Source organism: Diabrotica virgifera, chromosome 9, assembly GCF_917563875.1.
Source record: "Diabrotica virgifera virgifera chromosome 9, PGI_DIABVI_V3a".
Taxonomy (NCBI): Eukaryota; Metazoa; Arthropoda; class Insecta; order Coleoptera; family Chrysomelidae; genus Diabrotica; species Diabrotica virgifera.
This window is the reverse complement of record NC_065451.1, coordinates 62958296-62983727: the sequence shown is the minus strand read 5'-3', so window position 1 is coordinate 62983727 and position 25432 is coordinate 62958296. Positions and strand designations below refer to the sequence as shown.

Here is a 25432-nt window from a genome sequence, read left to right as displayed (position 1 = left end):
GTTTCTCTCTGTGTGGTCTGGCCTTGGTGTTGTTGTAGGGTGGCTTTAAGATTTCATGGTAGGTGCTAAAAAAAACACAGTGTGGTGTTACTACCAATCTACCAATGTCAAAAAAAAGAAGCAAGAGATACGAGGAGGTGTTTTTATTCCTATGGGAATAAGAAGAAATAGGTCATTAAGTCCAAAAACTTGAATGACTAGACAGCTTGACCTTTTATCAGGTTGCTATCAGATGACCTTGGTCAAATAACACAAGTAATTTCCAATTGAAATACAAAATATAATTACTGTGAAAGAATATTTTATTATAATATATACACCGGTATATAGATATATTATACAAGGATAAAATATAGTAAGACTAAGCGATGGATACTTATTTGATCATCGTTCAAAAGATAGGAGTTCTGTAGACTTGAAAGGAATATAAAAAATGGAGTTTAAATTAGCTCTATTTTCCAACTGGAAGCACAAATTAACAACGAATATTGAATTATCTCTAGATGAGTTTGATCCATGAAAATAAAACATAAAAACCATGAAAATAGACTATGTGAAACTTAGTTAGCAAATGTCAAGGACTTCCAAAATGGCTGAATAAAATACTTAATAAAATGTGTATTTACCGGGGTAGAACTCATTGGATATAGTATGCTCTAAAATTCTTCAAATCCACTGCTGCTGGATAACTTCACTATACTTTTATTGTAATATTTAATCAATTTGGAACTGAGAATTAGAGGTGAATAATTGAGTCTAATGACCCCGCACACTACGATTCAGACCGAACACTCGAGAAACAATGGCAATCCAAGGCTCACGTTCACAGCTGAATCCTTCGTACCCCTCTACTAAGCATTGGCTGTCAAAGTGGGGAAACCAATGTTGCCACGTTTTAAATGTGACGTCATCAAGCATTTAAAAATTCTGAGATGGGTTTAAGTTCTATTTGAATAAACATTGAAAGAAAATAATTCTGAAAATAATTAAATAATATTTTGGATAGTTAAATAATATCTTCCCATCAATAATCGATTCTATAAGGGGCGGAACGTCACAAGTACAGGGCATATAATTGGGTTTGCCGATGATACTTCTATTATTTATGATGCTGAGAATTGGTATGAATTAAAAACAACAGCAGAATGTGATCTACAACTAATAAAAGAATGGTTTTATTACAAAATACTAACAATTCATTTTAAGAAAATTGTTTATCTACCAATATTTAACTCTAACTTGACCACTGATCTTTTTAAACTCCTTCAAATATCACATAATAAACAAAATTTTTATATTAAACCCGTAGCAAATGTTAAATATCTAGGAGTTTTTATAGATACACATCTAAAATGGGACTTTCACATTAAATATATCATTAAAAAGATACAGTTTATCGTGTATAAGTTTAAACATCTTAAAAAACACATACCTAATATATATCTTCGCACACTACATTACGGACTAGTAGAAAGTCATCTCCGTTATGGTATACTGGCTTGGGGAAGAGCCCTGAAAACACACATTCTCTCACTGGAAATCATACAAAGAAGATTTCTGAAAATTATTATGTGTAAACCATACACCTACTCTACAGATACATTATATAAGGATAGTAATATATTTGACTTGAAACAGTTATACTTTCTTTGTGTGTCTTTAAAATATCACACCATGAAAACAGACAACAATTTACCATCACATGAACATGATACAAGAGGCAAACACCTGTATATGGTTCCGAGAATGACAAAGTCCTTCTGTCAAAGAAGTTTTCTATTTCTAGCCCCAAAAATATATAATCATATCCCCAGTGATATCAAAAATATTAAGAATGTTCTTCTATTTAAAAAGAAATTAAAATCATTTCTGATGGAACAACCAAGAAATTTTTGTGACATCATTATAGTAGCTTAAATTTACATACGTTAAAAAACAAAAAAAAAATAAATGAAACTCTAGAGTCACTACCAATTTTTATACCTATAGTTCAAATTTTATATTGTTTTAAACTGATTTATTTTGCTTATTATTTTTATCATATTTAATAAAACATGCGTATATACACCATTCTTCAAAAATATTACTAATTGAGCCATACATAATTGTTTTTAAAAAAAAATTGATTATTCGTGCTTTGTTGTTAAACTAAGTATTTATTTTATTGTTTTCATTATATTATTTATTCTACGTATCATATTTGCTAAAACATAACTGTGTATTTACAATTAAAATTTATTATTAAAAGTTATTTTTACATGCATTATCACTAAAAGGGAAGTAATACCGCCCTGTCCACTGTTTATGCTTAAGGAGATTTTGGTTGAGTTTTTTTTATTCGTTCGAGCGTTATAGTTACACAACGGGAACGCACACGACGGCATACTATTGTCACTATAAAATCACTGCAAAAATAAGTTAAAAATAATTTATAAAATATATTTTTTAAATTCACAAATAAACCAAACAACAAGAACTATCAATAGTGTCAATGAGACGTACAACATGACCGAAGTGGTCCCATCTACCTCACCACATGTCATATCCCCTCCCTCCCACATCACTGGTTCTGTCGGACAAAATACATGTGCCGTTTTCGTTCCACAATTAAAACTTTCCCTGTTCTAGTTTTCGCATATATCAAAGTTTGTCCGACTAGACACCCTTAAGCTATTAACAAATTTTCAGCTTGCTATTAATCAACTTTTTTTTCATACGCGGGATCCAGACCTATTTATTTTTGACAGTATGTTTCACTACTAAACCTTTTTTGGGAACTTTAGATTTTTCTGACAAGTTTCACACGGATCCAAATAGATCTTTATGATTTCTACAGTTATGTATTGTGGCAAGATCCTCTGGGAAGTGTATACATTTACCGGTAAAAGTAGGAAATAAAGGGTTTTTAAAGAATATTTCCTACATTTACCGTTGACTCTGGTAATTGTATACAATTACCGGTAATTGTGTGCAATCTACTTTTACCGTAACATATATATTAAATCCCAAATCATGATTTCCAAAGTTTATACATTGTAAATTATGATTCAGGAGTGCTCCTAGTAGCATTTAACGTGTCTTGGTTTGTTTATTTCTACTGCATCTTGATTGTAAATTTAGTATAGTAATATCTAATCGCTGGCTATCTCAATGTTTACGAGTAGATCAATAATTTACACATTTTTCAGTTATCTTATTTTTGTGATTTACGATTAAACAAGGAGATTTTATTTCATAAATCTATTAGTTATCGTCATTCGTATACGCTATTCTATTATATGGGACATAATAATGTCGATTTTAATTCCCGATAATATATTAGAGATTTTGATATGCAGTTTTTGTCATAAATATTTATCGGTGAAACCCGTAAAAGTTTATCCAAACAGGCTTATACAGTGTGGAAGATGTGTTGATAATCAGGAACCAGCAGCACAGAAATCACAAGGGGTAGAATCACTATATGGACTAATTGCTGAACATGTTTTATTTAAATGTGTCAACAAGTTTGATGGTTGTAGAGCATTGTTGACATATTCCCAGGTGCTGGATCACGAAAAGGTAAGATTTATATAAATTAAAGACACAACATTTTTTTATTTCTAGCGTTTTTTTTCCAAACAAAACAGATAAATTGTTTGCAAGGGGGTCTGTTAAAAGAAGGGTCGAATATTTTGCGAAATTTGAATCGGATCGAAAAACTGTAATATACGTGTTCAATATTTTTGAAATCGATCGACTGATACCAAACACGATACTCCACCTTCACCGCCTGAGGGCGGGGCAGGGGTAACTTTGAAATCTTAAATAGGGAGCTCCATTTTTTATTACAACAGATTTGGATTCCTTATAAAAAAGTAAATAAGTTTTAGTCGAGACATTTTTTTCGAATTGTTGGTGAGTGTCGTTATAATTGGAAAAATACGATTTATTGTGTTACCCTTGGATTTTTGATTTTAATCATATTTTCTTTGAATGCAAAATTAACGAGAGGTATATAGACAAATTATATTACAATCTACGATAAATACAAGTGTATTTTCCAATTAGTATAGAATATCAACTAAGTTGTCATGAAATGGAAATAATTAAATTACTCAGAAACTACTTGAAAGAAACAAATTATAGTCATTTAAATGAAATAAGTACAAATATAACAAGACTAGTAAATTAAGCTAAAAATAAAATAAAAATCTGTGGCTAACGGATCTGCATCCAAGCGATCTTTTCACCTACACACCAGGGCCGCGTTTAGGTCAATTGACGCCCTAGGCAATTCTCTGGTAGCCGCCCTTCAAGCATGTACCATTTTTTCGAAAAAAAAATTGCAAGCAGATTTTTTTATTTAAATAAGAATACATAAAAATTGTCATTCCAGCTCGATCACATCAGATTTCTTTCTTGATTTTTTTTTGGAAAAATCATCTATAATGTCCTCATAATTTATCGCCTTTGTTACGTCACTTTCTATGGACAAAATCGACAAATTGTTAAGAGGTTCTTGCGTCATACTTGATCGGAAATTATTTTCATGACTATTTTAAATTCTTGACATTTTCAAAAATGACCTTTCAGCGGACACGTTGGTTGGCAACTGGGAGGCACAAATAAATGCGCAAAGCAATATCAAAATTGGGGAAAATATCTTTCAATTCACTCTTCTTTAAATATTTAGATATGTCAATTATTGGTGATTGGTGATTTTATTGTGGTATTCAAATGAATCTTTAAGTGAATGCATTCATGTATGAATGATGTAGGTATCCATTAGGGCAGTCAGTGAGGGTATTTGGCTCCGAGTTCCATCCTACTGCATCAATTTACTTGATATTTTCACTGTAAGTAGGGAATAGCTCAAGAAACAAAGTCTACGCTATATCCTATGACGCTTGTAATTTAGGGGTGGTTCCCACCCGTTCTCGGGGGTGGAATTTTTTTTTATCAAACTAACACCGGAAGTGGCAAGAGAACCTAATTCTAAGCAACAACTGTTTTATAAATTTTTTTGATAACTGAATACTTTTTGAGTTATTCGTGGTTAAAAATTTGTCATTTTTATTGAAAAATGACACTTTTCGGAGACTGTTTTTTTGGGAATACCATAAAAATTGTGCATTTAACGAAAAAAAAAAAAAAAATAAAACACATTTTTGTAGTTTATGAAAAATCAGAGGGATTCATTTTTCATAAATCTTCTAGTTTTAATAAAAAAAGAGATGGTAGGTGAAAAAAGATTTTTTTGGTGCATGCTCAAATCGGTGTATTCAATTTAAAATAACAGAAAAATTGTCGATTTTAGGGGTATAATGCTACGAATACCTTTTGTAGTGCTTGAAAAGACCTTTAAAACGAAAACTGTTAAATGTCGATTTCATTCAAACTAAGCGAGATATTATGGTGCAAAAAAACTTATCACTAATGTAATTTAAGGAAAAATGAGGAGTATATTTAACCCCTCATCCACCAGAATTTAAATGCATCGTTTTTCTTCTAGAATACCTTCTACTATAGTGTTATTTTTATATTCAAAAAGTTGGACGGGTTTAAAATGAATGGTTTTTGAAAAGAATAAGATCAAATTATAGAGCGCATTTTTAAATTTTTTTAAAAATCTTCCTTTTTCTCCATGTAATTCGAAAGTGATAAGAGATACGTAAAAAAATACCTTACAAAAATGTAGGTTTTCTTTTAGACAACAATTTTATTTTTAATGTTGTTCTGAAGCTATTTTCTTGTGGCATTTTTACAATTTGAACTATTTATAATGGGAAATAAGCCACAATATTATTAAAAAATTTCATGCTATCGAATGAACTATCTTTCAGTAAAGTCGTCCCAGGAACGCAACTCATAAATATTGGCAATATCATTTTAAAGTCTTCTACTTTAAAATGTATCATATGTATCTGAATTGCCGATATAAATGAGTCAAACTAAATAAATTATTAGAAGAATTTTTTTACTAAGCAACAACATTTTTGTTTCTGTTAGTAGTATTTTGTATTTTGACAACGGCACCCGATTTGGGCGTTGAAACGTTAAAAAAAATCATTTTTTAATAATATTGTGGCTTATTTTCCATTATAAATAGTTAAAATTTTATTTTTCTTTCATTACTGTATCTCTTTATCATTTTCGAGTTACATTTTAAACCCGTCCAACTTGTTCAACATAGAAATAACACTATAGTAAAAGGTATTGTAGAAGCAAAACGATACATTTAAATTCTGGTGGATGAGGGGTTAAAATATACATACTTCGCATTTTATCTTAAAATAAATTAGTCATCATTTCTTGTTGCTCCATATCTCGCTTAGTTTGAATGTAATCGAAATTTAACAGTGAGGTCGTTTTACAGGTCTTTTCAGGCAGTACTTACAAAAGATATTGATAGCATTATACCCTTAAAATCGACCATTTCTCTGTTATTAAGTTGAACACACCCATTTGAGCATGCACAAAAAAAAATTCTTTTCTCCTACCATATCTCTTTTTATGCTATCACTAGAAGACTTATGAAGAAACGAATCTCTTTGATTTTTCATAAGCTACAACAATGTTTTATATGGTTTTTTCCGTTAGATGCATAATTTTTAAGGTATTCGCAAAAAACCGTCCGAAAAGGCGACATTTTTCAATGAAAATGGCAAATTTTCAACCACTAATAATCCAAAAGGATTCAGTTTAAAAACAATTATGGAACAGTACGCCCGCCGCCTTTGCGGTGCTGCCGACAATACCTAAATTTACGACTTCTATCCATTTTGAATGAATAGTGTTAAGAAAATGCAGTTTGTTTTCTAGAAATGAATGCCCACTTATATTCAATTGATGGATGTACTATGTACTTGAATGATATTCGATTTTAATTTTTATATACAAATATTTTTTGTACAGTATTTTTGCCGCCTTCTCATAATTTGCCTCCCTAGGCAACTGCCTATATTGCCTAATGGATAAAGCAGCCCTGCACACATAGGATTTTCGAAGCTGTCTTATATCTCAATAAACACACTTTCAAAGAAAAACAACTAAAAAACGTGTTTATTTTTCAAAAGCTTATAGTCTAAGATCCGCATATAAGTCGATCTGTACCTATCTGCTTGCCGGATGACACATTTTTTTTTATGAAATTTCATACATAGACAAATATTTTTAGCATGGGTTGCCTACCAAAATCGTGTCATAGCCATCCTTAAGGGGGGCCGTAGGGGTTGAAATCAATATTTCAATCACATTTTTTTTTGAAGTATGATAGAATTACTTTATTTTTAAGTCAAACAGGCATATTCAGTATAATACATAGATTATCCAAGAAAAAATTCAAGGAAAAATATTGAAAAATAAGCCAACGGTGGCAAATTTTTAAAGACACCTCAAAAACAATGGATTTTTTGCGGTGGACTCATCAGAACTCATCATTGGATCACGGTAAAAAAAAATTAAAAAAGATTTTATTAGCTTATGAGTTTCTCTAGGTAATTCGGTCGAGTTTTTTTAATTTTATCGAATTTTGACTTTTTGATATCTCTCAGAAATCTAAACAACGATTTTTTTTTGCAAAAAAGGGTCAACATGAACCTATTTATTATTGTTAAAAAAATAAACATAAAAAATATCACGACATCGTTACCTTAAGGAATGTCTAAAGAAAATATATACAAAATTCCAGGTGGGTCGGTCAAGTAGTTTCTGAGTTACAATGTCTACAACTTTTGAAAAAAGGCGGTTTTGAGGAAAAAGCGTTTAAACTATTGTCAACTTTTATTTTCAATTCCTTTTTTGTCTGTCAAATCGTAAAATGATGTATACCGGAATATCTTTTTGAATCGCGGAGTAATTTACAACAGAAAATTAAAACAGATGTTGACTGTTATTCACCACGTTCAAGCGTGCTGGCGCGAACCTGCTGTAAAGCGAGTAGAAGTTAGGGTTATTTAACTCTATCTCCTTACCTCCCTATCTTCGACTCGCTTTGCAGCAAGTTCGCGCCAGCGCGCTTGTGCGTAGTGAGAAACGGTCAATAGCTGTTCTCATTTTCTTTTGCAAATTACTCCGCGATTCAAGAACATATTCCGGTGTGTATCACTTTACGATTTGACAGACAAAACAGAAATTGAAAATAAGAGTTGACAATATTTTAAACGCGTTTTTCTCAAAACTGCTTTTTCATAGGCAGTAGACATTGTAACTCAAAAACTACTTTACCAACCCACCTAGAATTTTGTATACCTATATATCCTTTAGACGTTCCTTGAAGTAACACTGCTGTCGAGATGTTTTTTGTTTTATGCTTATTTTTTGTTTAACAATAATAAATAGGTTGATTTTCACCCTTTTTTGCAAAAAAATTCGTTGTTTTAATTTCTGAGTGATATCAAAAATCAAAATCGATAAAACTAAAAAAACTCGAAAGCGTTACCTAGAGAAACTCATAAGCTGGTAAAATCTTTTTCAATTTTTAGATTGCCATAATCCAATGATGAGTTCTGATGAGCCCACCGCAAAATCCATTGTTTTTTAAGATGTCTTTAAAAATTTGCCACCGTTGGCTTATTTTTCAATATTTTTCCTTGAATTTTTGCTTGAATAATCTACGAATTGTACTGAACATGAACATGCCTATTTGATTTAAAAATAAAATAATTCTACCATACTTTAAAAAAAATGTGATTAAAATATTGATTTCAACCCCTACGGCCCCCCTTAATGATAGCTATGACACGATTTTGATAGGCAATCCATGGTGGTCGTGTTTGTCTATGTATGAAATTTAATAAAAAAAAATGTTTCATCCGGCAAGCAGATGGGTACAGATCGACCTCCTATTCGGATCACGTAATAGTTATGACTGACAATAAACACGGCCAACTACACCATCCTCTGGGGATGGGGCAAGAGGTAACTTTGAAATCTTATATGGAACTCCCATTTTTATTGCATATTTGGATTTTTCATCCAGTATCATAAAAATATCCGTCCCTACCCAGCTCTGGGGATATAATAAATAGGAAATAATTTTTTTATGAAAATATAAAACAATTAAAATAATTTAAAAATTTTTTATGCAATATTGTAATATTGTTTAATTTTTGATGTATAATTTTTTTTATCATAAACAATAATATTTGTGAAAAAAATCTAATAATGACAGTATTTTTATTATTCAAAATTTAAATATTATCATCGTTTGAATTATAGTTATTAATGTAGTACTAAGGGTATTATAAGGATAATAACGCTTGAGGTCAATGGTGTATATACCGAGGATTTTTGGCCGGAGGAATATACGTTGACCGAAAGCGTTATTATCCATACTACCCGTGGTGCCTTCAACGTTTAATGTCCCACTAAATATTCTTTATATGCAAATTTGAATGAATTTTGAATTAATTAGTTTTCTGATAAGTACATTTGTGAATACCACCATTATTCGTAACGTATTAGTGGTAACCATAGTTTTACTTAGGTTGTTATTTGTTAACTTGATTATTTCATTCATAGGAGGTTCTGACCAATAGAAAGCTACAGAAATCTAAATTAAATCGATAATTTTTGATAATTGCCCGTCGTTAAGTATATTACGTCAGATGCCTTCGTTGCTACGAAAAAATACATTCAGTGACATTAATGACAAATATTTTAAAAATTATAAAAGTGATGACTTTAAACGGTCAAATACATATTTATAACAACTGTGTGTTTAATTGTACTAATTTTTACTTACACAAATAAATCTCAATAAAATTTTGGTTTTGAACAGTTTTATTCGTGAAATAATCGCAACAAATTGCACTCGATCTCTAAAATTAATATAAAATTTTTGCCCTCGTGACACTTTGACATAATTTCACTCGCCTTATGCTCGTGAAATTAAAACTGTCAAAGTGTCACTCGGGAAAAATTCAATAATTTTAGAGCTCTTGTGCAATTACTACTGATAGTATTTAACTAGTTATTTAAAAATACCCTAGGGCGTTATTTTGAACAATAACATATATCAAATTAACTTAAGGGCCTAAAGAAATATATCATATTTAACTGACTTTGAAATTATGTTACCAGTCGGACATTAAAATAATAAAATCCTTCAAGTTTATTCTTATATTTCAGCTTGTAAAGCAAATTATTTTCTTTATTAATAAATACAGAAACAAAAAGTGGACTATTTTTGTTAAAATTTTTTGTTCTTCATCGACTCGGTAGGTACAATTTAAAATCCATATTGGTTCTGTATTTGTTTTTCCGCGATTACAGCGCTCCCAGGGAGTGGGGATGGGGGATCGTATTTGATGGCAATCAATAGATTTTTGAAAAGTAATAAACACCTGTTTTGGAAATTATACTTCTTTAGGCATGAGGGTGAATTTTTACATTCCATGGCGCATGCGCACACCGACAGTATGGTATTAGCCGCTACATATTTTAAGTTATTTAGCGCAAGTAAGGTGTGCTTGAAAAGAATATATTATAAGTGTTTTTAGTAAATTTATTTATTATAATTTTTGTGTCTTTGGATTTGTCTTCCTCGGGAATAAGATATTTTATAATAATAGTAAATATATTTAAAGTATGTTTGTATACTTCACTTGATCTATTAAATTTGTCAGTATGTATGAGAAATCTTGTAACCTGTTAAAGCAAAGGAAATATAGCTCAGTGGTAGAGCGTGTAACCGGAGATCGAGAGGTTCCTGGTTCGAATCCGTGTGTTTTCTATTTATTTTTTATTTTTGGTATTGTTTTAATAAAAATTTTTGGAAAGTAGTAAGTAAAAATTAGTTGAATCTTTAAATAAAATAGAAATACCCTGTTGAAAGTATATTTATTTCGTTGAAATCATATAATAGAAGTATAACTTCTTACGTGCGTACAAAGTACACATACAGTCTTTTTTTTTTGTATTTTATTTAGAAGTGTTGTTCTGGTATTCGACCCTTTTCATAATTGTTCTAGGGCATTACGATAAATTGTTTTTCCGATTATAGCACCACCTATCAGCAATTTTATCGATATCTATGATAAATGTTATTTATTTTTCATGAGCAATTCAAGTCTGTAATAAAAATTGGGGGTTTTTCCGGATTTCAGATTTCGAAGATTTTGATGTCATTTGATAGATTTTTAAAAAGTATTTAACACATATTTTTCAGTTTTTTGATCCGATGTAAATTTCGCGAAATATTCGACCTTCTTTTAATTCCAGTATTTTTTAGAATAATCTATTTTGATAACGATTTCCCGAGTGGATAATGAAAACGTCAAACATTAGTAAAACGTAATTTTTATTACATCAGTAATTGTGGCTCAATCCCATATAAAATTATAGGCGAGCGGCAGGCACCCCCAAATTACATGGTACTGACCACTGACTAGTTTTGATTAAAATTTATGTTTCTGATGCCGCTGAAAACGAAAATGAGGTTATTTTCAATTATAGAAAAAAATGAAATCACGTTTTTCTTAAAATTGAAAGTTGCACCATTTTTGAAGTTATACTTCTTTAGGTGCGATGGGAGTGAAATTTAATATGCGCGAATTCATCAAAAACCTTGTTTCCCGGCGCAGACGCATTATACCTTTGCTCTGATTGGGTGTTCAAATGACATGACAATAATTGTTCAATATGGAAGTCACGCATAAACAAATATTGTATATTAGTTCTTACTGTTTTGAGCACACAGACAAAAGCAAGTTTATAATTGTAGTAACTTTTTAAATAGTTTTTAAAAGCAACAGGTACGTACTTAATTGTAAATGTTTCAGTATTGTAATAAAAAATTACATAGGTACTTACCTATTTGGAAAATGTATGTACCTATCTATTAGTAGGTAATGCTTTGATTTACATAATTTTTTGATTACCAACAAAATTTCTACCACTCTTCATATAATATACCTAATTGTTTTCTTACTCTGTGTTTTGTTGTATTTTAATATTTTAATTCCCTTTGTGAATACACACACACACACACACACACACACACACACACACACACACACACACACACACACACACACACACACACACACACACACACACACACACACACACACACACACACACACACACACACACACACACACACACACACACACACACACACACACACACACACACACACACACACACACACACACACACACACACACACACACACACAAAAATCAAACTAATTTGATTAAATTCAGAACTACCAAACAGTAAAACATTCAGTTAGCCTACCTTCCCACATGACAAGTACGTGTAAGTGGTTAAGTCGGGTGACGGGTGTGTGTAAGTGGATTTCAATTCTAAGCACGCGGGTTCGAATCCCAATGCAAATTTTTTTTTTTATTTTTTTTATACACTTTATGATTGTGAATATGTTTGTTATATAATTTTTTTCAGAAAATGCGTATTTAGTTAAAATTTTTGCCAACAATTATTGTTCAGAAATCATTTCTTTGGTGCATTTTTAAATGTGTTTGTGTGTGTTTTATTCTTTTGTTTTTTTAATTTTTGGTATTGTTTTAATAAAAATGTTTGGACAGTAGTAAGTATTAAAATTAGTTTAATATTTAAATAAAATATAAATAAACTGTTTAAAGTACATATATTAATTTCCTTGGAATCATATAATAGAAATATAACTTCTTACGTGCGTATAAAGTACACACACATTCTTTTTTTATCTATGAAACATTTTGATGTAAAACTTTTTTGTACACTATATTTGAACATAAACGTGATTAAATTGCTTTTGAAATTTTGTTACTCAACTTCTGCGATTTAACTTTGCAATTCACAAATCTGCACCATTTATTTAAAAAAATTCATAACTTTTATTAGAACAATACTGTTAGGTATTAAAGGTTAAAAATATATGATAAAAAATTAAAGAAAAAACATTAAAACTGAAAAAAGTTGTAGCGAGTTAAACGCAGCAAAAGGTGATTTATTTTTCCTTTTTTTATTTTTAGGGTAAAATTTCATTTTTGATAACCTTCCTCCACTTTACAATTTATAAATAAACTTTATTTTCGTTTTCAGCAGCATCAAAAACATAAGATAACACCAAAATTAGCCATTCACCACCCGTGGTTAGTATCTCGAGAAATAAGCCTTATTTTGGGAGTGTAGGTACAACCTCGATATTAAAAGTTTGTATTCTATATTTTAATATAAACAGGATTAGAAGGCTGTTTAAAATCTTATTACTCAACTTTTGTGATTTAATTTGGCAATTTACGAACCTTCTATATTAAAAAATTCTTCTTCTTCTTCGTCTTTCTTCTTGTATTTAGGGCTTTAAAGCCTGTTTATTCTTCAATATTAGCTTCCTAAATTGTTTAAAATATCCCACCATTTTTTCTTGGTCTGTCAATACTTCTTCGTCTATTTGGTAACGTATCTCGTGCTATTCGTACTATCCTATCCTCTGCCATTCTACTAATGTGTTAGTTCCACTCCTGTTTCAGTTTTGTCACCCATCCATTTATGTCTTCTACATTGCATGCTCTTCTTATGTTTTTGCTTTTCTCCCTTTCCAACAGACTTTTCCTGATATGCATTGGTCGAAATATTTTCATCTCTGTTGTTTCTAGTAGTCACCTCGTTTTAGATGCCTCAGGTCTTGTCTCCTCCGTGTATGTCAATAGGTATAGGTCTATACTAAATTTAAAATCAAGATGCTGTGGAAATAAACAAACCAAGACACTTTAAATGCTACTAGGAGCACTCCCGAATCAAAATTTACAATCTATATACATTGTAAATCCCAAATCATGATTTTCAAAGTTATACATTGTAAATTATGATTCGGGAGTGCTCCTAGTAGCATTTAACCTGTCTTGGTTTGTTTATTTCTACTGCATCTTGATTTTAAATTTAGTATAATTGCTTCTCCGTAACTAGCTATATCTATTGTCAGATATTTAAACCTTGCTTCCTGCTTTATTTTTTTCCCATCAATTTCGATTCTGCATCGTAGTTGGTATTTAGATGTTGTCATACATTTGGTTTTTTCTGCTGATATTATTATATTGTATTTCTTGGCTGTTGTATTGAAGATGTGTGTTAATCTTTGGAGATCGTTTTCTGTCTCGGCCATTAATGCGGCGTCGTGTGCATAACATAATATTTGGATTTCTTTGTTGACCATTCTGTAACCATGACCGCTACGTATTACTTCTATTATTTCGTCCATTAATATATTAAAGAGTGATGGGTTTAACGAGTCATCTTTTCTGGCTCCGCTTTGTACAGGGGCCTGATCCTAATTCATTTCGAGGTCGCTATTGAATTTCGACACCGCCATGATGGTCGCAATTTATAGCGATTCTTATTCATTTCGATATTCGTTACAACTGGGGATATTAACGTTATCATTTTGACACTACTCAGAATTTTTTGTTGGCGCTTCGGTTTATTCGATTTATTGGCTACGCAACCACCGCAATAATTTTTGATAGTCTGGGGAAATTATCAAAAAAATACCATTTGTGGGAAAAGTTATTTACCAGCTAATTTATTGCTAAAATCGAATCTTAAGTTTGCATATATTAGTAATATGGGGTATGACAAGTCCGCAGAAAGTGTGTTATTTTATTTATAAACAAAAAAGTACTATACCTATTCAACGTACTTTATAGAATTGAAATTGGACTATTTGAGCGGTCTCAGGAATGTTATAAAGAAACAATTTTTGGCTTATAAACAAATAGAACCCCTCAGAAAATATTAGATTAAATTAAATTAAGTTATTAACGCTGTTGAAAAGGGCACGACTTCTGTGCCCTTTTCGAAGAAAAAAGAACTGAATTGCGAGGAGTGGTTCCAGGTATGACCGGCATTTGCGACAGAGTTATAAAAACAGGATTTCAATCTTTGAACCATTGCCTTTTTATTGCGGTCCTCTTTGTACATACAAATTTTCATATCTTCAAGACACTCATAACAAAAAATATTTTGTGACCATTTTTAATTATTGATAAATAATTACTTCCCTAAAATTTTAGTTGAAAATTAAAGATTATGTTTGGAAAACGCGAATTTTCCGAGGAAAATTTCCGCCGAAGGAAATCGAAAAAAATAGTATATTACTTTATGAGGCGGAGAAGCATGACTTTTCTTGACGCGCCCGATATTACGCGCCGAACGAAGTGAGGCGCGTAATAGAGGGCAAGTCAAGAAAAGTCGCTTCTTTGCCGAATAAAGTATACTATTTTTTCTTCAAACGTAGCAATTTTCAACCATAAATAGTACAATTCATACGCTATTTTTACTCGAAATTAACTGTGACAACTATCAAAGTCGTCTAGATGTTAGAAATTAAAATAATTAAGTCGTCGGTGGGATTTGCGTCTCCCTGGTTACAGTTGTTTGACAGTTGTTTGCAATTATTAAAGACAGCTTATTGTTGTTGCAACCGCAAGCGCAAATTTAGAGCGAAAATGGAAAACCTAAACGAAATTGAGTCCGCGGCTAATGATGCAGTAGCACAAGTCCGGAATAAAGTATCGGTTAGCGTACAAGCACTTCCAAGAGAGGTGCGATACAAGAGGAGTACGGCAAGTTACCGAAGACGTTTTACTGGCATATTTTAATATAATGGAAAATGAAAATAAATGAAAATCTTCTACAATGTGGTCACGATACTCTATGATAAAATCCGAGTTAGTTATTAGAAAAAATGTGGATTTAAGCAAATTTTTAAAGTTACGTGCCTTTCTGAAAAAGACAAGCGAAGGATATACTGCAAAGAAGTCTAAAGTTTTCACTAAAGACGAGTTTGATAAATTTTTATTTGAAGCGCCAGATAAGTTGTATTTAGGATTAAAGGTAAAAAAAAATTATATTGCAAAGCATGTAGTATACTCTACTAAATTATAAAAATATTTCAGATTGTTTTGTTAATTGGGGTTACCGGCGCCTGTCGATGCGACGAAATGGTAAAAATGAAGACTGTGGACATTGAGGATAAAGAAAATGTAATAATTATCAAAATCCCAGACAGTAAAACACGACAAATTAGATTTTTTACGATAATTGGTCAAAACTACATTAAACTGTATAAAAAGTATGCATCACTGCGGCCTGAAAATTTCACAGAAAACCGATTTTTTATCAAGTACCAAAATGGAAAGTGTTACCGAAGCGTCATGGGAATACATTCGATCAGCGCAGTAGCCCAAAAAGTAGCTAGTTATTTAAATTTAAACGATGCAAGCGAATACACGGGTCACTCTTTACGACGAACTTCAGCAACACTTTTAATTGATGGAGGCGGAAATCTAGAATGCCTCAAACGACATGGGGACTGGAAATCAAGCACGGTTGCCGAAGGATATATAGAGGATTCAATAAGAAATAAGAACGATAATGCTCAAAAAATTTTAAACCCTCATGATTCGCCAACATCGGGAATGATTGCTGAAAGTTGTGCTCGACCATCAGTATCATCAACAATTACCAATGCGTATCAAGAGTCGGGAACATTTTTGCACGGTTTCAATTTTGAAAATGCCTCATTAACTAATTGTACTTTTAATATTACTATAAATAAAAATGATGTTTAATTGTTGTTAATGACATTTGTATTGTTGCTTTGTGACATGTTTCATATTGTTGCCATGACAACATTTTTCCCTCCGCCGTAAAGAAATGGGAAAAAAAAAACTGCTGCCGGCGGAGACATCAAACTTTGACAGGATCAAGTTAGATAAGTAATGTCATCATTATTTGACGTTTGAAGAAAAAATATCTATGTGCAAAATTAAATTACAGTGACTTTTTGTGTGAGTGTTTTTGGTTTAACGTTAAAATCTTGTGAGTTACAGAGCAATAATTGAAAAAAAATTTCGGAGCGTTAATTTTTTTATAAACCAAATAGCACACTTATTTCTGCCGACTTTGCATAGCTATATTACTAATATATGAAATCTTAAGATTTGATACCAGCATATCCAGCAATAAAATAGCTGATACATAATTTTCCTTGTTTTATACTAATTTTCCCAGATTATTACTTACCTTACATCTTTCATTGAGATTGAGTTGATAATTCACGTTGTGACCATTCTCAATGACTATATTTCTAATTTAATACTATTCTATCTAATTCCTCCAAAAACAGCAAATTTCCATAAAACCCAGCCATATTAATATCTTTTGATTTAGTTTTCCTTGCAAGAAACAAACAAAACACATCTAAACTAAACCTAACCTCCCTTTCGGCCATCATTCATGTCCGTCTCACAATAATTTCGAGTCGAAATTATAATATCCAGGGCCGTCTTAACCATACACATCTTTGCGCCCCCTTTTGTCAGAAGATTATATAGGTTATAGGTACGCTAAAAGTAACACTAATTATGTTTGCTTTATTTATACAGGGTGGGCCAAAGAAAACCGTCCACCTCGATATTTGGCAGTAGTTATTAGATTTTAAGGAAATGCCGAAACAGGTGAATTTTTATTTTTAAATTACAATTTTTTGATATAAATTTCATACTAGTTACGTCATCCATCTGGGCATGATGACATAATCGACGATTTTTTTAAATGGGCATAGGGGTCGTGTGTGGTAGCTCATTTGAAAGGATGTTCAATTCTCTGTTCAGCAATATAAACTTTGATATCTTTATTTATACAGGGTTGAACAAAAAAATAATTTTTGAATTAAATTAACTGGCAGAAAAAGAAGAATCTATGTAATTTATTTAACTTAAGATACATTCTATTGCTGTCAGAAAATAGAAAAGCATGTTTATTAGGCAAATCAACATTGCTTTTCGCTTAAATTAAATGTTCAAACTGCCAAGAGGTAGCTGGGAAGCGGTTTGTGATTTCAGTTAAGCGAAAAGAAATGTTTATTTGTTAAATAAACATTTTTTTCTATTTTCTGACAGAGGTACAATTTATTTTGAGTTAAATAAATTACAAACATTCTTCTTTTTGCGTCAATTAATTGAATTCAAAAATTATTTTTTTCGGCTACCCTGTATAAATAATGATATTAATGTTTATATTACTGAATGGGGAATTCAACACCCTTTCAAATGACCCATTTAAAAAAATTATCGATGACGTCATCACGCTCAGATGGATGACGTCACCAGTATAAAATATGGATATGCCAAAAAATTGCAATATAAAAATAAAAATCGAAATATTTCTGCATTTCCTTAAAATCTAATAACTACTGCCAAATATCGAGGTGGACTGTTTTCTTTTGGCCCACCTTGTATATTGAAAAATATGGTTTCAGTCAACTATTTTTAATGGGAAACAAGCCACAATTTTACCAAAAATGATTTTATTAACGTTTCGAAGCCCAAATCGGGTTTCGTTGTCAAAATACAAAATATGTACTACTAAAATAAACAAAAATGTTGTTGCTAAGTAAAAAAATTCTTCTAATAATTTATTTAATCTGACTCATTTATATTGGCAATTCAGACGTATATTATACATTTTAAAGTAGAAGACTTTAAAATGATACCGCCAATATTTATGAGTTGCGTTTCTGGGACGACTTTACTAAAATATAGTTCATTCGATTACATGAAATCAATCCCAATTCAAGAATATCCGCCATAAAAAATCATAGCATGTGATCTGTCTTTAAAAAGGCAACCAAATGCAATGATGGAGGTAAAATTCTCGCGTTAGAGATTCCATAGTAAATCGCGGGGGAAAACCAGGAAAAAACCTCGTGATACTATCCCGACATCGTAAGTATTTGGTCTTACATTTAATTTACTTTCAAAAACGAATACCAAATTCTGACTTTAATATGTTTAAATTATAAAAAATATTAATAATACATAGATATACAATCAGTAATACTAAATTATAAAATTTGTACTAACTTGATATGTTATTGACTTACTAATCGTGGTATTTTCTTTCTATTGACTTCCTCTTTCAGTATGGATAACCACAGCCTACTGCATTCCACCGAGGAATTTGCGACACAATTGGTTTCATTTAGCATAATTAGAGCCGCTTCTTTGATTTTTCTCTTTGTACTATCTGATTCTTTCAGGACTAATACTTGAATCTCTCCACTGAACTCTATGTTCATTATCCCATGCGTGTTGACATATTTGAGATCTATCAAATTCTCTATTTTTAATATAAGACTGATGTTCACTTATTCTAACGTTTAATGATCTTGATGTTTCACCTAAATAAAATTGTTCGCATTCACAAGGTATTTTATAAATGCAATTCTTTGTTCTTTCTTGTTCATTGTTAGGTTTAGTTTTAGATAGAATATATCTCAATGTGTTTGTTGTTTTGAATGTTGTTGAAATGTTGAATTTTTTTTCTATTGTTTTAAGTTTCTCGGATAGTCCTTTTATATATGGTATTGATATTTTCGTCGTATTATTTCTTGTGGACGTTTATAGGATCCCGTTCTAAATTGTTCCGTTCGATTCGATCCAATCTTGACAATTCCTTATTTATAAACGATAAAGGGTAGTCATTTAACAACGTTAATAAAATCATTTTTGGTAAAATTGTGGCTTGGTTCCCATTAAAAATAGTTAATTGTAAGAATGCCACAAGAAAATAGCTTCAGAACAATATTATGGTTTCAGTATTCAAAAAAGATCAATCTTATAAACTACATATACCATATTTTTTAAAGTATATCAAAGTCAACTTTTCTAGCTTTTAAGTTGGCAAACGCTTTTATTGCTTCGGTGATATCTATTTTTACTTGCTTTTCTATAGGTACCTACTTATTAAAGCCAATTATTTTTGATAATTTAAGTTTAGAAAAATACCTTTCTCCTTCAGCTATTTATCTGGAAGTGTTAAATATATCCTTAGACATGTAGAAATATTTAGGAAAACGCAGAGTAAATTATTTTAGAATATAAAATATCGAGTGGAGTTGTATCTATATTTTTAAAAAATATTGGTAACAATTCTAACTCATGGAATAGATGCTCACCATGTATGTCAGATCTATTTCCAAGCGCTAGTTTTTTTTTGTAAATTTAAACATTGTGTTGTTTTTAAGTTTTCTTCAGAGTTTCTCCAAAACAATATACTTTCCATGGAAGAAAAATGATAAATTTCAAATCTTACAAGATGGTGATTCATTGTCACTAGACATTCAATATTGGTCAAAATAGTATACGCGTCACCTTTTTGAAATTATTGTCGGAATAACCTAAATGGGTTTCATATTTCACTTCCATATCGTAGATGTAGTAAGCCTTTGTAAAAAATATCGAAAGTGCACTTGTATGTTTTTTTTTATTTGTAGTTTTTTTTAAGGACAAAAAGCGTAAGTTTGAGCCTAGCAAGTTTTCAGATTGCTTGGACTTGGCGCCCGGGTGCCTCGCACCCCTTACACCCCCGGGTTAAAGCGGCCCTGATAATATCAACCACTTTTTTGGAGTCGCTATTAATTTCGATAGTCGCTATTTTATGACGTCATTTCGTTAGTTCAACTAAAATCCACAAGGCTCGCATAGTCGTATTTCAACGTCGCCATATTGATTGCGACTTGTTTTCAGTCGAAATTTGAATTAGAATCTGGGCCCTGGTATAGACTGTGTTAGTATTCCATTTATATTTGCCTGTATTCGATTATGGAAGTAGACGTTTTCGATGGAATAGATGGAATAAACGGAATAGATGTTTTTTCATTAAAAGATTCAAAACTTTTATTATAATAAGACGTACGGCTTGCAACCGGTCCCATAGCCTTCGAAAATGTGAAAAATATAATAAAATAATGAAAAATATTAAAACTGAAACGAGTTAAACGCAGACAAACGTATTTTTTTATTTTCAAGATAAAATTGCTTTTTTGACAATATTTCCCCACTTACAATTAAAAATAAACTTTATTTTAATTTTCAGCACCATCAAAAATATAAAGTAAGACCAAAATTAACTATTTACCGTCCGTGGTCAGTACCTCGAGAAATAAGCGGTTTTTTGGGCTTGTGCCGCTCGACTATTATACTCAATATGTATATTAAAATATTTTTTGTTTTTTCATTTGTTTGAAAATTTGAATTACCTACCACATATTTTTATAACAAGTGTTTATTGATTTTAAAATTATAGTTATTAAATGTTTTTAGGAATGCTTGGAAAAAATTCACAAGTGTCCAATTTGCTATGAAGAGATGACAAGTTTTTTGATGCTTCAACACTTTCATTTCAAACATAAGAATGCTGTGTTGGGCTATCCAACATTTGTTTTCAACTTGAATGATTATTTAGATATGCCTAGTGTTTATATATATCAAGAAGAAGATAATTTGTTTTTTCTGTATACCAGATGTAGTAAGTCTGAGAATACAATAGCATTATATTTGGTTTGTATGGCGAGCTATAAACTGCCTCAAAATATATACCATCAATTTACTGTCACTAGCGAAAACAAAGAATTTGATATTGTATTGGACCCAAAACCATGTACAGATGATTTTTTTGTTGTGGATATATCACATATGTCAAACTTTATACAAATTAAGTTTAAATTAATTGATCGCAATCTAAAGGTTTTGACAGGTCCAAAGTTTAGTGCTGCTGTAAGGAAGCCTGTACCCAAAAATGCTCCACATGGGCATGAAATTGGAAAAAACCGACAAGAATTTGATCTAAAAGCTAAATGTGTTAAATGTCAAGCGTATTGCATTTTTTCATTGTCTAATTGTCCAGTTCGCTATTGCTACCTTAACAAACACAATAATTACATGTGTTACTATTGTTATCAATGGTTCGAATCTTGGGAAACATCTAGTCAATATTTTGAAATAGCAATTCCCAGTGAAATATTTGGTGGAATGAAGTTTTACAAATGGAATTGTAGTAATTGTTTTAGTGATATTTCAGTTTCAGATATGCAGTCACATGAAATAAGCTGTAAACTAGGTAGACAATTTAGATGCCCTATGGAAAATTGTTGTGAAAAAGGAACTACCAACCAAATGATCGAACATCTGAAAGATCATAATCGTTTGGCATTTTCGTCTCCATTTCAACTAACTTCAAATAATTTAAGTTGTTATGTATTTCTAAAGGAACATATTGTATCTTTACTTTTAATTCGTACCAAAAATTCTATTTTTTGTGATGTAATAGTAGTCATTCTGCCACAATCAGAATTCGCCATAAAACAGTTTGAGGTTCGTACCATGTTCTTTGATAGCAATAATCAAATTTTAAATCAATATGAGATAAATGACAACATAAATCCAATATTTGTGAAAATTATTGTAGAGGAGAGTCGGCAATAGGGAACTTGTATAAAATTTTAAATTCGAAATAATGTTATAAATCACAACAGAACATAATTTAGAACCTGTATCAAAGATAAAAAAGTTTTGTTTGTCTTTCGTTTGGTCCCTAAAGACGACTAAAAATTCAACTTATACCAGACACCCTAAAACCCGTCGTGACGTCACTTCGTTGTATGTTTACATTCTACACCAATAGGGAACTTGCATAAATTTTTAAATTCGAAAAAAATGTTATAAATCACAACAGAACATAATTTAAAACATGTATCAAAGATAAAAAAGTTTTGTTTGTCTTTCGTTTGGCCCCTAAAGACGATTAAAAATTAAAATTGAAACAGGTGGTCCAAAACGCGTCGTGACGTCACTGGGTTGTACATTTACATTTTTCCAATAAAGTAAACAGAATTTTAAATTAGACGTTATAAACGTCAGTAGAAAATACATTTATGTGATGTTACAAGTGTTTTTGATCGTTGGAACTATTCATAGAAAATTTGTACTTTTACAAAATGGTTTTATTTTCAATAGTAAACCTTCGTTCCTTTCCTTAAAAAACAGTATAAAACTCCAATTTTAACAAACTGCTATATATTATTACAATGACATACGATAAATGTCATTAGAATATAAATATTTTTGACTTATTCCACGACGATGAGCTGGCCAAATACCCAAGTAGGTGGAGGCCAATAAACTAAAGAAGGAGAAGAAGAATATACCTAAATATAAGGTTGTGTCTAGGTATAAGCTAACGTGTACGCAAATAAAAAAGTTACGAGTGTCAGTGATTTCTTATTTTTTATTTGTTTAGTGTTTGTTTTTAAATTAACTATGGAGTGTGGGCAATTATTTAGTTCTTTTAACGAGTTTAAGAACATTTTAAAACAGTACGAAAAAGATAAGAGACTATAAATTAATACATATTTTTTTAATGAAATAGTATTACCGTCCAAGATTAAAATAAAAGGAAGACCTAAAGCTTTCACAATAATAATTAACTTGTTCTGAAGCTATTATCCTTGTGGCATTTTTGTAATCAACTATTTTAAATGAGAACTAAGCCACAATTTAACTAAAAAATTGATTTTATTAACGTTTCGACGTCTAAACTGGATGTCGTTGTCAAAATACAAAATATTATTAAATTAAACAAAAATGTTGTTGCTTAGTAAACAATTTTTTCTAATACTTTATTTAATCTGACTAATTTTTGTATTTTGACAATGACATCCGATTTGGACGTCGAAACGTTAATAAAATAATTTTTTTAGTTAAATTGTGGCTTATTTTGCATTTAGAATAGTTGATTATAATAATTCACTTACGTATAAAAATTATTTTAACAATATTTTGTACCTACATGTCATGTCAACTAAATACATATATATATATATATATATATATATATATATATATATATATATATATATATATATATATATATAATTATTTTGCTAACCTAAATATATACTTTTATATATATACATTGATTTATTACAATTAAGTTTAAAACATCTGAATAGTTCTGCTTTCTTAACAAATATTTTTCTATTAAACAAACACTAAACATATCAAAATAGCATGTACCAAAATGTATAGTCACTGCGCAAGCTAAATAATGACGTCACTGGCTTGATGAAGTTTAATTCGCGTCTACCTAACTTTTTTATTTGCGTACACGTTAGCGTGTACGTAGACACAGCGAAATATAACCATAATCAATACTAATGCAAAACTATGTGACGTCACGGGCCGTTTGAACTATTTTATACCGCAGAAGACTTTAAATATGTATTTCTAAGTTATTAAGAATTTTTGAAGCACGAAATTTTGGAAATCTCATTTTTAAACAAAACTGAACATTATTATCTACTAAAAAAAATGTGCAAGTTCCCTATTGAATATATAATTTTAAATTAGACATTATAAACGTCAGTAAAAAATACAGTTATGTGACGTTAAAAGTATTTTGATCGTTTGAACTATTCATAGAAAATTTGTACTTTTACAAAATGGTTTTATTTTCAAAAGTAAACCTTCTTTCCTTTCCTTCAAAAACTGTATCAAACTCCAATCTCAACAAACTGGTATACCTATATTATTATAACGACATACGATAAATGTCATTAGAATATAAATATTTTTCCTTTATTCTTCGACGACGAGCTGGCCAAATACCCAAGTAGGTGGAGGCCAATCAACTAAAGAAGGAGAAGAAGAATATACCTAAATATAACGCTGTGTCTAGGTACACGCTAACGTGTACGCAAATAAAAAAGTTAGAGTGTCAGAGTGTTGGAATTTGTTTAAAATGCGTTGTGTTTACACTTCAATTTTAATATTGATTAGTAAAGAGATTTCTTATTTTTTATTTGTTTAGTGTTTGTTTTTAAATTAACTATGCAGTGTGGACAATTATTTAGTTGTTTTAATGAGTTTAACAAAATTTTAAAACAGTATGAAAAAGTTAAGAGACTATCATAATCATCACTGGCTCGACAACCCTTTCTGGGTCTTGGCCTGTTCCAGGATTCTTCTCCATTCTGATCTGTTTCGTGCTTTTTTTCTCCAGTTTTTTTATTTTTAAGATTATTATATCATTCTCTATTTGTTCTAAATATCTCAGCTTCGGTCTTCCTCTTGTTCTTTTTCCTACTGGCATCTGTTTGAATATTTTTTTTTGTATTTCGCCTTCTTCCATTCTTTCTACATGTCCCATCCAACGCAGCCGTCCTATTTTAATGAGACTATAAATTAATATATATTTCTTTAGTTATAGGTGAAATAGTATTACCGTCCAAAATTAAAATAAAAGGAAGACCTAAAGCTTTCACAATAATAATTAACTTGTTCTGAAGCTATTTCCTTGTGGCATTTTTGTAATCAATATTCTAAATGGGAACTAAGCCACAATTTGACTAAAAAAAAATGATTTTATTAACGTTTCGACGTCTAAATTGGACGTCGTTGTCAAAATACAAAATATTACTAAATTAAACAAAAATGTTTTGCTTAGTAAAAAATGTTTTCTAATAATTTATTTAATCTGACTAATTTTTGTATTTTGAAAATGACATCCGATTTGGACGTCGACACGTTAATAAAATCATTTTTTAGTTAAATTGTGGCTTATTTCCCATTTATAATAGTTGATTATAATAATTAACTTACGT

At 30.6% G+C, this 25432-nt stretch overlaps 1 protein-coding gene across 1 annotated transcript; it reads left to right on the top strand.

Annotated features, from left to right (window-relative positions):
* The first annotated feature begins 3218 nt into the window (after positions 1 to 3218).
* LOC114325176 (uncharacterized) lies at positions 3219 to 24272 on the top strand. The gene is made up of 2 exons (XM_028273165.2): positions 3219 to 3561; positions 21096 to 24272. Exons 1-2 carry the CDS (start codon positions 3292 to 3294, stop codon positions 22254 to 22256), a joined length of 1431 nt encoding a protein of 476 aa, XP_028128966.1. The 5' UTR covers positions 3219 to 3291; the 3' UTR covers positions 22257 to 24272.
* The last annotated feature ends 1160 nt before the right edge of the window (positions 24273 to 25432 follow it).